The sequence below is a fragment of the Sprattus sprattus genome (assembly GCF_963457725.1).
Source record: "Sprattus sprattus genome assembly, chromosome: 6".
In the NCBI taxonomy this organism is placed as follows: Eukaryota; Metazoa; Chordata; class Actinopteri; order Clupeiformes; family Clupeidae; genus Sprattus; species Sprattus sprattus.
Genome location: NC_137925.1, coordinates 16,577,650 through 16,592,861, shown reverse-complemented (window position 1 = coordinate 16,592,861; position 15,212 = coordinate 16,577,650). Strand labels below are relative to the sequence as shown.

Genomic DNA, 15,212 nt, shown 5'->3' with positions numbered 1-15,212 from the left:
TTTATGGGTTGATGAGTTTCTGCTGATTGAAAACATTTCTTCCACTCTTAATGATTTTTTTTCCATCCCACTATGAGAGAAGGTTTTTAGAGAGCTTTGATTCGTGAACTCACTTTGAAGAGATCTTTGCTTCCTGAGTTGCATTTAGAAAGAAATCGATCCCTGAGTCTCCCGTAACTAAATCTATGACTGCCAGTGCAGTGCAATTCAATATGACTTGCTTGGATCAATATGTTTCTCTTTTCATTTTGCATGTCCAGAGGTAATATCTCCATCTGAGCAATCCATAACCACTTCCAGATCATGTTATCGCGAGGAAAAAAGTTCTAGGTATAAAATGGGACAGCAATGTTTAAGATTAGAATGATGCAGTCCGCACCCATACGATAAACAGAATTTAAAATATAGCTCTTACCATACGTAGAGCTACTTCAAAGGGTGTAATCATAGAGGTTTATTTAGTGCAGGTTTACCTATTACGATAAGATGTCAATGCGGAAACACTGCCCAACGCTCCGAGCTGTGGTTGGTCGATTTGGTTCCGTTCCGTCAGCGCGCACACATGGGTGACGCGACGCGTAGGGATGCAACGGCGTGAACAGCGCTCGATCACCAGGGAGGAGACTGAGATGATATCATATATTGGAGGAAACGCAGCGAAAAGAGGGTGTCACTTTGCGGCTGCAGCAGTTTCGCTCGTTTGGTCAGCTGAGCGGTAAACTTGCACAAATACGGAGTTCGCAAACGGTGAGTAAGGGGTTTGTAACGCAAATTATCAGAGAGGCTCGAAAGATGCGCAGTTTGCTCCATCACAAGGGAGGAACGGGAGTTGGCTGTCGGCGACACATTTATCGCGTCCCCTTCGACAATGCTGTAACTTGTTTCTAGAATTGACGACAAGTGTTTGCAGTCGCTGCAATATAGTGCTACTACCAGCTGAGACATACAATGACACAGGTTCAGATGCTTAATACAAAAAGGGATGGAGAAGATAAATACAGTACACCGTGACTAGGATGACATCTACCTCTCAACCTTATGATGTAATGTTTTGGAATACTACCGTTTGTGCTATTAGCCTTGTCGGCTCAGGGCACCAGGAATGATTTAAATAATCGTATCATTGTCTGACATGCGATAAGCAAACCATTCTTTTAAGTTTTTAGTAATTCCGAAGGTGAGATAGAAGTTGATGACTATAATGTGTGCAGTTTCTTTAGAATTTGTTTTTGTCTCATCAAGTTAAAAATATCTCAGCACTCATTAGTGAAGTGACTTGACTGAAGGTGACGATCCATCATAAGAGACATTACATAATGTATCAATTTTTTAGTTAAATCTAAATACATTTTAAATTGATCAGGTAAATTACATTAGTCAGCCTGATCAGTCATTCCAAATGCGAACTGTTCGTGATAAGGGTCAAGTCCTGCATAATTGATCTCCATCCCTTTCGAAATAAAAGTCATTCTAAATCCTAACAGTCGACGACTCATGCAGTGTGCAAGAGAATATCATTGAAAGCAGTGCCAGGTCAGCACAACAGGTGTGTGACCTTTACCAGTCAAAACAGAACTGTCTGACAGGGACCCACATGCCCTGGTTGCAGAAAGAGCTATGGTGTGTTTATTTGTTTACAGAATAATCTCTCACACTTTTTGCATAAGACTTATCTTTGCTGAAATCTGCTTGTTACAGATTTTCCAGTGTACCATGAAAGTTGAATTTGTGTATGGCAGTGAAATCTGAGTCTCTGCGTGTGAGTGTTGATCGATAGGTGTGTGTGTATGTGTGTGTGTGTGTGTGTGTGTGTGTGTGTGTGTGTGTGCTAGGAGATTGTTGATTTTAGCAGTACCTTGGGGGTGCTTGCTGACTCTGCAAAATAAACCTGAAGGACTGCACACGCTAGGCCGCCCTCAAGCTTCAACCCAGGTTTGGCAGCCAGACAGGCCTCGATATTTGGGTGTGATTGTCCAAAGTGTTTGCATTAGTTGGCTTTTTTGATGCATTGAGTGTATTGAGAGATCAGACAGAGAGACTGCCACACACACACACACACACACACACACACACACACACACACACACACACACACACACACACACACACACACAGACACACACACACTCTCACACACATTCACACAGCCTTTGTCTGGATTGATGTTCTGACAACAGAGCATCTTGGCAGGCTTATAAATGAGATGTCTTACCTGGAGCCTGTGCGTGTCTTTGGGCGGCCCGAGGCATCTGTGGCACATCCCTCTTGGCCTTATGAATGATTAGGAGGGCCTCAGGTTCTGCTTTGCTGGCTATATGAGGCCACATAAATCACACGTCTCCTGTGACGCTGCCCGGGCCTGGTCCGTGGGATTACAGCATCTCTATTTCTCTCTGGTGGAGAGGTGCATGATGGGAGAACACACGCACTCAGAAAAATCAACACTGGGGACCTGTTTGCATTTCTTTAACAACCCCATTTTGTCTGTTGGAGTGAAAGATAAAGAGGCAGTTACATGTGGTGTGTGTGTGTGTGTGTGTGTGTGTCTGTGTGTGTGTGTGTGTCTGTGTTTGTGTGTGTTGAGAGAGGGAGAGAGAGAGAGAGAAAGAGGAAGAGAGCGAGTGCACCTGTTTAGCTTGTACCATTTGTATGTAGGTCACCATAGTTACATTAGTGAGCTGACCTTGCTGTGAGTATATATTGTCACCAGGACAACCCCTTATCTTGTATAAATTGGCACAAATAATTGCCCTACAGGCAATGCTGAGGACTAAACTTATCAGCAGCCTGTCATTTCAAATCAATATTAAATATTATATGTACTGTATATATGTATGTATATACGTATATATAATATTTTATATTATAAAAAATAGTACAGTGTAATAGATTTAACACCATCATTATATTTCTCTCTAACCTTCTTCACTCCTTCCATTCCTCAATAACAGGCTCATAATAAGCCATGATGTCCTTGCAGAAGCCTCCGTTAACAAGAAGTGGCTCCACCCCCTCGACACTTGACGCCACCAATCACAGCGGCCCTTCGATTGCCCCGCCCACATCTCTTAACCTCCGCACCTCCCACAACCAGTCGTTGGCCCACGAGACTATAAAAGAGGGCGTGATGACAACAGATGCAAACAGCCCCTCCTCAACTCTCCCCAAGGGCCGGCAGAAGAACTCCACAGCCTGCGTCCACAACACGGTGGGAGCGACTGACAACCTTCCAAACTGTACCCCGGGAAGAGGAGGGAGGTCGGCCCCGACCAAGTCGGCCTCCTCCACCTCCCTCGGCTCCATGTCTTCAATCTCCCTCTCCAGATCCAACTCCAAACTGGCCAAAAACGGCACCAATCTCCAGCTGAAGGCCGAGGAGGAGCAGCACGACTTCAACAAGAACCAAAGGCCCAGTAACATGGTCAGGAGGAGCAGCTCCGATTGGCTGGACAGGAAAGACAATCAAAACTGCGCACCAATGAGGAGGCGAACCAAGAGCTTCCTGGACTACCGCCGGGAGGGGCCTCCCATTTGCTTCAATGAGAAGCAAGAGAAGGAAGAGGAGGAGGACGGGGAGGAAGAGAAAGAGGAGGAGACCGAGAAGCCTTTGCTGCCTAAGCTGGATCAGCAGGACTGGGTGAAGGAGAACAGGGTGGAGACTCACCTCACCCTGCCCCAAAATCACCTCCTGCTGGCCAAGGAGGAAGAGGAGGAGAGTCCCACCCAGGCCCAGTTGAAGGGGATGGAGGGGAGCTACAGCTACGACCACAAACCAAAGAAGGAGCAGCTGTCTAGGGGGAAGGATACCCGGGTGGAGCTGTATCCAAACAATCAGGCGGCCCTCCGGCACAGGGTGGGGGCCCTTTCGGCCAGGCAGGAGGAAGATGAGGATGAGGAGGAGGAGGATGGAGAGGAAGACTCCAGCTGGACCACACTTTCACAGGAGAGTCCTTCAATGGAAACACCACAGGAGGCTGGAGGTAATTATATTGTTCAAATATTATTGTTCAAGGAATTATAGATGGCTCATCCAGTGTGATCATTTCAGTGCTCATGCGCACACACGCATGAACACATACACACTCACACATACACACGTACACACGTACACACGTACACGTACACGTACACGTACACGTACACGTACACGTACACGTACACGTACACGTACACGTACACGTACACCTACAGGCACGCGCGTACACGCACACGCACACGCACACACACGCACACACACGCACACGCACGCACACGCACACTCACGCACACACACGCACACACACGCACACACACGCACACACACACGCACACACACACGCACACACACACGCACACACACACGCACACACAAGCACACGCACACGCACACGCAAACACACGCACACACGCACACACGCACACACGCACACACGCACACACGCACACACACGCACACACACGCACACACGCACATGCATGCACGTACAAACACACCACTAGACAATGAGCTTTCATGTATCTCACTTGTCTGACTCTTGGTCTGCCCTCATTCTCCGGAGGAAACGATAAAGGTTCCTGCAGTTGCTATGACGACAGACGGTTCTGAGACAATGCCGAGAGAGTTCCCATTTTGGGAAATGACCACTTGTATGCCGTGTGTTCTTAGTGTTGTTGGTTCTTACGTGCTGTGTGTGTTTCCTTGTCGGTGTGTGTGACCTTGTTCATGGTGTTACGTCAGCTCGTTACCATAACAATGGGCGTAATGAAGGATCATCTTTCCTGTCTCCTTGTGTATGTATACAGGATGTATATGTAATGCATATGCATATGTATATCCCACTCACTGTCACTCTCCATCCGATTGTATTTTATTACAGGCGTATGGATGGATGGTGACCTGCCTCCTGGGTGGCGTGAGGTGGAGGATTTGGCAGAGGTCTATTTCTGGCACGTGCCTTCGGGTACCACTCAACGAGAGCGCCCTGTGTCTAACGGCAACACCAATCCTGAGCCAGACACGGCGCAGGAGGGGCTCGAGGCAGCCGGCCTCACCATCCCTCCCAACAACTCACAAAGCGAGGTACACTCCATCATCCCCATAATGACTAAGGGACTTCAGCGATCTTAAGTAACACTGACACCTCCCAAACTCAATCATGATAAAGGTGTTTAGAGCTGACTATTGCTTCTTGCGCCTCTTGTATTGAAGTGTTCTCAACATATTGTTTATACATTATAGGCATTAAAATACGCACATGGGCACAATTTCAGACTCTCATAAAGAGGCCATCTCTAATGGCACGTGGTCAAATTAAAGTTTATAGTTTGGCAGCATGTGGTTATTCTTTTTGTGAGACAAGTCTCCCTTGTAAGGATGTGCAGTTGAGAATGCACAAATGCTCCATCTTTGTAATAGTTATGGTTTTTACTGTTGGATCACAAGCACACTCAATGGGAACACTCAATATTAAACACATTCATAAGATACACACCCGTTTTTGTTTAATGATACTACTTCACATCTCTATGATTTGTCATTCATTGCTATGGATGGCTAAACCTGTGGGTGAACTGTACCTCACACTCTGGCTCTTGGCCACCTTGCCTTCCTCATTCTATGCCTCCATTTGCCTGCAGCGCCCAAGCAGCATCGTGTCCGACAGCTCCGTGGAGCCAGTGCCTTCCTCTGCGGCCTCCTCCCCCTCCAACTCCCCTCTCTCCTATGATATCATGATGCCCGCCGTAGGCTTCCTCAACAACAACTACTTGGTAAGTGCTGATGGCAATGCTTTTTCGGGGCTTTGTTGCTGTGCAAACGCACTGCCTTCAAAGAGCATAAAAATACCTGTCAAAACATCACATCACCAGTTTTTCTTGCTTTTAAACCAGTGAAGCAAACTTGAAATGAATGGCGTTAACTGACACATGCTTGACAAGCAGACATTTGCATGAATTTTGTATATTTTCAAACACCAGAAAATGGCTTTGTTTACACAGAAGAGTAACTGAAAAAATTGTTTACTGAGTGACTCTTACATCATGTAACAAGGTAATATGTGGCATTGAAGAGGTTTTCAATGGCATGAATCCACTCAGCGTCTCTCTTTCTCTCTCTCTCTCTCTCTTTCTCTCTCTCTCTCCATCTCTCCCTGTAGAGTATTAGGGAAGAGGTAACCCATCAGGATGCTAATCTCCGGCAGCCCGAGACAGGAAGTGCCCATGTGAAACTGCGGTGGGTCTCTCTCCCCTCTCACCATTACAGTGCATCACAGAAGCCATTAGCTTGCAGTTAAATGCACTCCTTACATTCAGACAGCCCATTCACTAAATCCGCTCTCTGTCTGTATGGAACCAGCCAGAGAACACAGAGGCATGATTGTCTCCTGTGATGGGCGGAAGAAAGCATAGTAGATCTGGAAGCTTTGCTCTATACATATATACAATAATCACTGGTTTGACGAGATATTTTCTTGTAGGGTCAAAATCTTTTCATTTTGTATCTGGAAAATCACACATTTGTAATAGTTCATTTAAAAATAAATATTAAATAGAAATTGATTTGTTATAAATACGTTAATTTGTTTCATTCAAATTTAAATATATTTATTGTTTGATGTGTTTCAAAGTTATTATCATCACATAGATAAAATAAAACAACGCAGAAGTCCAAAATGTTCAGTGTATGACATTAAACGGACCGTTGTGTAGCATATTTGTGAAACCGTAGATCCTCTGCTCTGTGTGATTGTTATTTAAACATGAGTACTGCTCTGACTGACTGTTGTGCATGTTTTCCTCTGGGCAGAGCGAGGGTCCTCCCTGACTCAGTCCCCTCCCCCAGGACCAGCATTGACCTGGACTCTCAGGTAACAGAGTCCAGGGGTGCAGCTACATCACACCAGGCACAACCTGCCCTGATTAGACAGACATGTTTGCTTCTTGACTTAATACTGAGGAGCTGAGCCCTCAGACTTTGAAGTTAGCTTTGGCTAGTTAAAAAGTGTTTATTTGAGAACACATAGTATTACATTTCACAGATGTTGTGTTAAATTAGCTGTTGAGTGAAGCTTACTTTGAAATATATCAGATGATGAGATATAGCAACATTTAGTTAATTTAACAGATATGTACTCAGAGAAATGCATTACCTTAGCACAAATACATAATTGCCTCTAATACTCTGACATTGACAAATAATTGAAATTAATATGAGTTGGTAATTTAATCGCATTTCTGATTTCTTATTGTATCTATAGCATGGAACAAAACCTGAGTGAAAAAAGTCAAATTCAGGCTTTCGACCTTGATTTAGTGCATCTTCTCTGCATGAACTGTCAGTTAATTATAAAAATGTATTGTGCACAGATAGTTACAAAGTAAATTTTTTCTCTGAAACAAACATATGCTGCCATAAAAGTAAACAAATTAACTGACTGTCACATCTTAAAATCAGTGACTGGTACGTTTAGACTAGTTGAGCACTAGTTGTACTTATCTGCCACCTTGGGGTTGTTTTTGGAAATGGTAGTTTAAGGTGCTTGACTGCCATCTGTTGGTATGAGATGACATATTTTTCTTATACCATGTGTATCCCACGTACTCCTGCATGGATGGATGTGTGTGTGTGTGTGTGTGTGTGTGTGTATGTGTGTGTGTGTGTGTGTCTGTGTCTGTGTGTGTGTGTGTCTGTGTGTGTGTCTGTGTGTGTGTGTGTGTGTTTGTGTGTGTCTGTGCGTGCGTGCTTGCGTGTGTGTTTGTGTGTGTGTGTGTGTGTGTACATATTGTTGAGTGTCTGTCTGCATAGACAAACGAGAGAGTGTCTTCATCTCTGTGTGCATATCTGTGCCTGAGAGAGGCTGAAATAGAGAGAGAAAGACGAAGACTGAGAGAGAGAGAGAGAAAGAGAGAGAGAATGCTGTACATACAATGCTGGAACACAATGAACCACAGCAGCCCTCTGATCCAGGCATCTCTCTGCACGTGTCTCAGAAAGAGGCTGAACCTCAAAGGACTGTGGGATCCCACTACCATATGGAGAAGGCACGTGTGGGGATGACATCATGGCTTGAAAGTTTAATGAGATGCGCCAGAAAGCTCTCCATCTGTCTTGAGACCGAGAACGAGAGGAAGGGAAGAGGGAGGGAGGGAGGGAGGGAGAGAGAAGCAGAGAGGGAGAGGGAGGGAGAAGGAAACAGCCACTGCTCCGGCTGAATTATAATGCTGAAATCCTAAATCTTAATTTAGACATCAGTGCTCAACTTGCGAAGCACGCGCTACTCTGCATAGCTCCCTCCCTGCAGCCCCTCTCCTGAGCAGGTTGTTTGATGGTGGGATGGGAGATAAGAGCTCTAGGGTCACTGTTCTCACTCTGCTTATGATGAACATATGTAGAATGCTGATTCAAGGTCAGCGCATAGACATAATGACATAGCTTAATTTATTTATATTAGCATTTAACTGTATAGATCACATTTATCTTATTTAGTATTCAATCATATATTTTTTCAAAAAATCTCTATTAGGTATTATTATCTATATGTCTATCATTATGATCTGTTATCTATGTTCTTACCTTTAGCCATGTAGCTCTCTATGACTACAATTACTAAAAAATAAAAAAAAAGTACTGAAATTATTGAACCTTTAATCCAGAGAGAGGAACAATTTGCATTTTGAAGGAAGCCTTATGCACCATTCCTCTTGATGTAATGCTTCCTGTATTCAAACCTAAGCGTGTGTGTTGAGGGAGATTGAGAGCTGCTGTCCATCAAGAAGAATATTTAACACCTAATGAAGGCTGAGGGGTGATATGTTTGTGTTTGGACCAGACTAGCAGGGTTGTTCTTAGGGGACTGCTCTTGTATTGGGGAAACTATCTGCAGACAACTCGACTGAAGCAAAAGGCTGCAGGCAACTGAAGGCTCGTCTAGTTTGGTTGCCAAGTGCGATCTGTGTTTGTTTTAAAAAACACAAGCATTTTATATTTTATGAGCCTTTACATAAGCTTTTGTCTTTGTTTGACCTTGAGGATTTGCTGTAATTGTTTTGTGATGTGGATGTACTTGAATGCTTCTTACTAGGTAATCCTATTTGTGTATTCATCTCTTTCTCTCTATGTCCCCCTGTGTGTGTGTGTGTGTGTGTGTGTGTGTGTGTGTGTGTGTGTGTGTGTGTGTGTGTGTGTGTGTGATCTGCAGGTGTTCCCTGTGTGTTCCCTTGGCTGGCTAGAGGTCTCAGACGCTGATATGGTGGCTGGTAGGAGCAGTGTGGTGGTCAGTGACTGCATCAGACAGCTGCAGCTCCGCACCAGAGAGAGAGACACCACTGGAGAGACAGAGGAGGTCAGTCATACACACACACACACACACACACACACACACACACACACATACACATGCACTGGACACACACGCAAACATTACAGATTTATTATAGTTTTGAAATTTTCATTTATTTTTATTTTGTCTTTCAGTTTGCTTTTTGATTTCAGTTGAGTATTTTTTTTTTTTTTAGTATTTTCATTTGTATTTTATTCACTGCTAGTATTAATGTAAGTCTTATATTAACTTAACTATTACAACCCTGATACAGGATATGAACTTACTACATACACTCAAACATAATCACATACATGTGCACAAACACAGTCTCATTAAACGTATATGGGCCATTCTACCGAATTCGTGTAATATGCAGTCCCTCAACAATAAAATCTATTTACAAAACAATTAGGTATTTAGGCATAGATATTAAATTAGAAAATGTTATGGTCTATATAAACCCAATGCATTACATGAGATAGTGATAAGCTAAATATATACAAAATCATCATTTATAGGGTACTTTCTATTGGGAAGTAGCTGTCCCCAACCCTGACATCTAAATTTCAATGCCTTTAAATAACACTTTTTGATTTTTTTCAATGATTTAATTTCAAAGATCTTTATGATTGGGTTGAAACAGAACTTGGAATATTTAGATTTATTGTGGGTTTAATTTTTAAATCAATTTACTATACTCAAAAAATCATGTCCCTAGTTTTCATGTCACTACCGAAACACAAGAGTTTTAGTCCATTGGCTGAGCCTGTGTTTTAGCCACGACTCTGCATTTTTGACCATGCAGTGACACTGCATCTCTGTCCCTCATGGTTGAATGGTAAGTAGCTAAATCCCATAGTTTTTATATAAATGTGTTCCAAAGTCTGAAAATCGACGTGTAACCTTAAGAATTGTCACTACCGAAACGCATGTTTTCTTCAATTAAGTAAACCTTTTGGGGTTTCATGGAAAATCTTATGTTTGTATGTGTGTACACCTCTTCAAAGATGTGTTTGCAAGCCGTGTGCTTGCTAGAATTCTTTATTTATGCTTAAAGTTAGCTAGAATTGTCACTACCGAAACATATGGTAGTGACCAGATGATTTTGGTAGTGACAAAATGAAATGGCAAGTAGTTCAATCCCATAATTTTTAAATAAATGTGTTGTGTGGACTAAAGGGAGGCCCAGAGCACCTTTTGGATGATTTTGGGAGAGAAATGAACATCCATCCAACAGTGCAGTCACTACCGAAACAGTGCAGTCACTACCGAAACAGATAAATTGACCTTGAAAATTTGGTAAAAAATTCATTTCATTGTGAAAATCTTCAAGAAATATTTGTAAAAATACTCTTCAGAGAAGGGAAGGAAACACAATCTGAACAGGTCAATAATAATACTTTTTTACTATAGTAAATGTGATGTTTCGGTAGTGACAATTTTTGGAAGAGGAAAAACATTCCAACACATTCTGAAAATACAATATAAAACTTGACAGTTCTTTTACTAGATATGTGTACTTTAGATATGGTACAATATACATACGGACAAAGTTTTGGGAAAAAACCATACAAAAATTCTAAATATATCCGACATGACTTTGCATCAATTCGGTAGAATGGCCCATATATATATATGTATATCTCCACATATCCACACACGTCAGAAAAACTTAGGCCATAGTGCACAATGACAATCAGCAGACAGCAGAGACTAGTTAAGAAGTTGGCCAGCCTGTGTTCTCTGTGCACACGGCACAATGGCAGTCAGTCAGCCTTGCAGGAGTCACTGCATTAATGCCATCTCATCTCCGCTAACACAAAACCCCCCTGTTGTTTCAACACCCGGCAGCAGACGAGCAAGGACATGGATGTAAAACCAACCAGCGCAGCCTCCCACGGCTCATCAGTTAACCTTGTCAAATACACACACACACACACACACACACACACACACACACACACACACACACACACACACACACACACACACACACACACACACACACCGTGCCTCGCCTTTCTTAGCTGCTGTTGTTTTGGGATACAAATCAAAGTCAGTGCCAATTACCGACCCACTTGGAGTACTTCATGGCTGATTACGTTTTCCTCAAACAATGTTAACTCTTATGCTCTGAACTCTCTCTCTCTCTAGGCACCGCTGCCAACTCTATATGTGTTTTTCACATGGCAATTTTTACTTTTTTGTGGAAGTATGATATCAGAGGACTTCAGAGCATAATATTCCATCAACAATTAATCATTTCCATTCTCCCTCCCGTTCTCTCTTAACACGCACCACTGCCTAGGGAAGCAAAAGCCATTTAATGGGTTATTAGGATTTAATGTGTTCTCTATGTAAATCCAGGAAAATGAAGAGATAGTTGAGGTATTATTACCAATTAATTCTACTTAGATTTTCAAGGCTTTATGGTATTTTGGGATTGGTATTCATGGCTTTGTGGGGGAAGTAACCATACTGCCCTAGAGGAAGGTAGGATAGTGTTGACATTAAGTCTTGCAATGTGGGTAAGAACAGTGACATCTTTGATAAGCGAACTCTAGAGCAGAGATAGAGAGGAAAAAGCACATAAAAAAATCCATTCTGCTTCCCTTGATGTTATACATTAAATGAAATGTACACTGCATTGTTTAAATTACTTATTTTACGATTACTCTGGCTGTGCCAGCGTTTCTGGAGAAACCGTCTCATAACTGACCTCCGGCCGTGATTCTTTATACATTAACTCCAAGGTCATGTTAACTTAATGGTTGATGACTCATTCATACCACAGCGAGTTCATGCTCTGGAAAATTACCCCTGTCAGTGTCTCACATGTGACACGCACCAGGACCTCATGCTCATAACATACGTGAAGCTGTTCTCAGGTCAGATCACAGCTGAGATGTCATGGGTTTCTATGCATAACAGAATCCTCCAGTCAGGTCGTCTGGCAAATTCATTTTTATGAATATTTATGTCCTGATTGGCCACACAGGAAGTAGAGTTCTTGGTATAACGTTGTCATTCCCCTCTCCCTTACACATTACTTTTTCATAGGTCAGCTGGTAAAACATGATGCTAGGAATGCTAAGGGCATGCGTGCTAGTGACTACACCCACTGACGGAATGTACTTTTTCTAAATGCTTGGATTAAAATAGTTTGACTAAATATCTAAGCGCTTATAAGAGTCACCGGATGAGTTGCGCCGGTGGTTAATTAAGCCTCGTTTACATTTCTTAAGTCCTCTTTGTTAGTGGTGGTATAGTATTGGAATATGGACATGGCTGTGCTGCTTAACTGCTTAAATATCCCCAGTCTAAATTCAACAAACCACATATGGCATTTAATTAAAACATTCCCTAAAAATAATACTAACACTAATAGAGAAGCATACAGCAACGGGACGAGGAACAGTGTCTTGAGCCTGTAAGCCTACGCTTAATCACACTGCACAGGGAATATTTTACTACTGTCACTGTAAGGTTATAAATGAGATAACTAGGAAGAACAAAGTCTCCCTGCAGACCACTGATTTATTTTTTTTAACAAACTGAACCTCTTGCTCCTGAAACTGCTGTTGCTGCTCATTTCCTGGTTCAGAATGCCGGCTCTGAAGGTCTCATTAGTAGAGTTATGGTGTCAGTGTCAAGTGTTCTCTTCTCTACAGTTCTCTTGATTCATTGAATGGTGGTGGTGTCAGTGTTTAAAGTTCATTTCCCCTTTTCCCCCACTCCTGCAGGGCAAGCCCATGCTCCTAGTCCTCCAGGATGTCACGCTGACCCTAGTTGACCCCACAGATCACACGCTGCTGCACTCGCAACCAATCAGCTTCATCCGGGTATGGGGAGTAGGCCGAGACCACAGCAGGTAATGCGTTATTTTATAGTAATGTCATGGATTATTCGGTTTAATGTACATTCAATTTATATTGTGAATAGTACATTTTACAATGGGGTGGGTTGACGAAAGTATGGTATCTGGATGGTTGTGTGTGTGTGTGTGTGGGGGGGGGGGGGGTGCTGTGTGTGTATGTGTATGTGTGTGTGTGTGCGTGTGCGTGTGCGTGTGCGTGTGTGTGTGTGTGTGTGTGTGTGTGTGTGTGTGTGTGTGTGTTAATGCCAGTAATGTGCTGTGACTGCTGTGAGAGGCACACTGAGCCCAAGGCCACATCTTTCATCTATTCAAAGGAAGGCAATGTGGAAGAAGAGGTGCGAACGCTTTTTTCCCCTCCATCATTCCCCCGTTATGTTTTTTGCATCTTTCTCTCCTAATTTCCTTCTATCTTTCTTTTCCTTCTGTGACTCTTTGAGAAACATTGCGTGCCTTCCTCTCTTTTTCTGTCTATATAGTCTCATACACTCTCTCTCTCTTTCTCTCACTCTCTCCTTCTCTCCATCATTCCCTAAGGGGTGATGAAAGTTTCAGTGCCCTGTCTCTATGGTAATGGAAAAGACATGTCTTCGAGAGAGGGGGGGCTGGGAAAAAACTCAGAGAGAGAGAGAGAGGGAAAATCGAGAGAGAGAGAATCAGAGGGAGGTTTCTCAGGAGCACATTAACTGCATAACGACTTACTACTTCTCTCTCCCTCTTTCTCTTTCTCTCCTTCTTCCTCCCTCTTTCACTCCCTCTTCCCTTCACCAGCTCCACCTAATTTATCTTGCATGTATGCTTAATATCAGTGCTTTCATAGCCAGCTGAATCTTGCATGTCTGCATCAGAGATGAAGGCTTTGTCACCATGTGATTAAACAGCCTGTGTCCTGTCAGAACCAATTGACTTTAACTGGAACTTCAGTCACTATGCCAGCCTTCGTTTCACTAATTAGTTTGGATCCTTAGCCTGATCTGAACCTCTATGCAGCATCCATCAAGCCAGGATTGATATTATGAGCTGGAACAGGTGCTTTCTCATCAGCGAGCCGGCCATGCCTGTGATGGCCAGCAGAGGGAGCTCCAGACAGACATGTGGTTGATGTATGAGGAGTCAAGCGGGAGTGCATGTGTTGGAGCAAATGGGTGTGTTTTAATATGCAGAGCTACATGTTGTGTGTATAGATCATGATGAATGTTTGTATAGATGTGGACTGTCCATATGGGAGGGGAATGTGTGTGTGTGTGTTGTCTGAGACTTGAGTAGTGTGCAGAATCAGCCGGGGGTGGATTTGTTTGGAAAGGTCTATCTGTTGCACCAAGACGCTATGAGGGTGCAGATGTGGTTCAGCCAGTCAGTTTTGTGGACGTAGGTGAGACCCAAAATATCTTCTGTCTCCTAGGTGAGAGTGCTCTGCCCCCGCTGACCTGTACCTGTCAATGCCTCTGCCACCACCTCAACCTTCTTCCCTCTTTTTCTCTCCCTCTTTTTCCACCTCTCCCGCTCTCTTTGTGTCTTCTCTCTCTCTCTCCTCCCTCTCTCCTCTCATTCTGCTACAATATGAATGAGCCCTCCATCTCTTGGGCTGCTCATCTTGGAGGGGGTCTTCACAAGTTGATGAAGTCATACTTCTATTTTTGGAGCACTTAGTAGGAGTTTGCGTTGGCATTCATGTGTGTGCTGGTGGCCATGTATGTGTTTAGATCAGAAGCCGTGCCTATACGACTGCCTATACGACTGCATATGCGAATGTGCATTATTTCAGGGTGTGGTTGTATGCACAGGTGTATGCATACATGCATCTCCCTGACTTTGCACCTACATGTGTGTGTGTGTGTGTGTGTGTGTATGTGTGGAAACGTACATGAGTGTGTGTGTGTGTGTGTGTGTGTGTGTGTGTGTGTGTGTGTGTGTGTGTGTGTGTGTGTGTGTGTGTGTGTGTGTCTGTGTCCACGTGGTCTACACCGAGGCGATGAAGTCATAGGTCTAAATCTGGAACACTCAGCAAGGCTATGTGTGTTTCCAGGGGAGTTGCGATT

At 43.4% G+C, this 15,212-nt stretch overlaps 1 protein-coding gene across 1 annotated transcript in view; it reads left to right on the top strand.

Moving 5' to 3' along the window:
* Window positions 1-2,965: 2,965 nt before the first annotated feature.
* apbb2a (amyloid beta (A4) precursor protein-binding, family B, member 2a) overlaps window positions 2,966-15,212 on the top strand; it is a gene marked incomplete at both ends in the record, with an annotated part of 30,995 nt that continues 18,748 nt past the window's right edge. Inside the window, 7 exons of the mRNA XM_080841454.1 lie at window positions 2,966-3,980; window positions 4,857-5,059; window positions 5,617-5,748; window positions 6,135-6,211; window positions 6,785-6,845; window positions 9,177-9,320; window positions 13,043-13,170. Coding sequence (XP_080697580.1) covers window positions 2,966-3,980; window positions 4,857-5,059; window positions 5,617-5,748; window positions 6,135-6,211; window positions 6,785-6,845; window positions 9,177-9,320; window positions 13,043-13,170 — 1,760 coding nt within the window. The remainder of the gene's footprint in view (window positions 3,981-4,856; window positions 5,060-5,616; window positions 5,749-6,134; window positions 6,212-6,784; window positions 6,846-9,176; window positions 9,321-13,042; window positions 13,171-15,212) is intronic.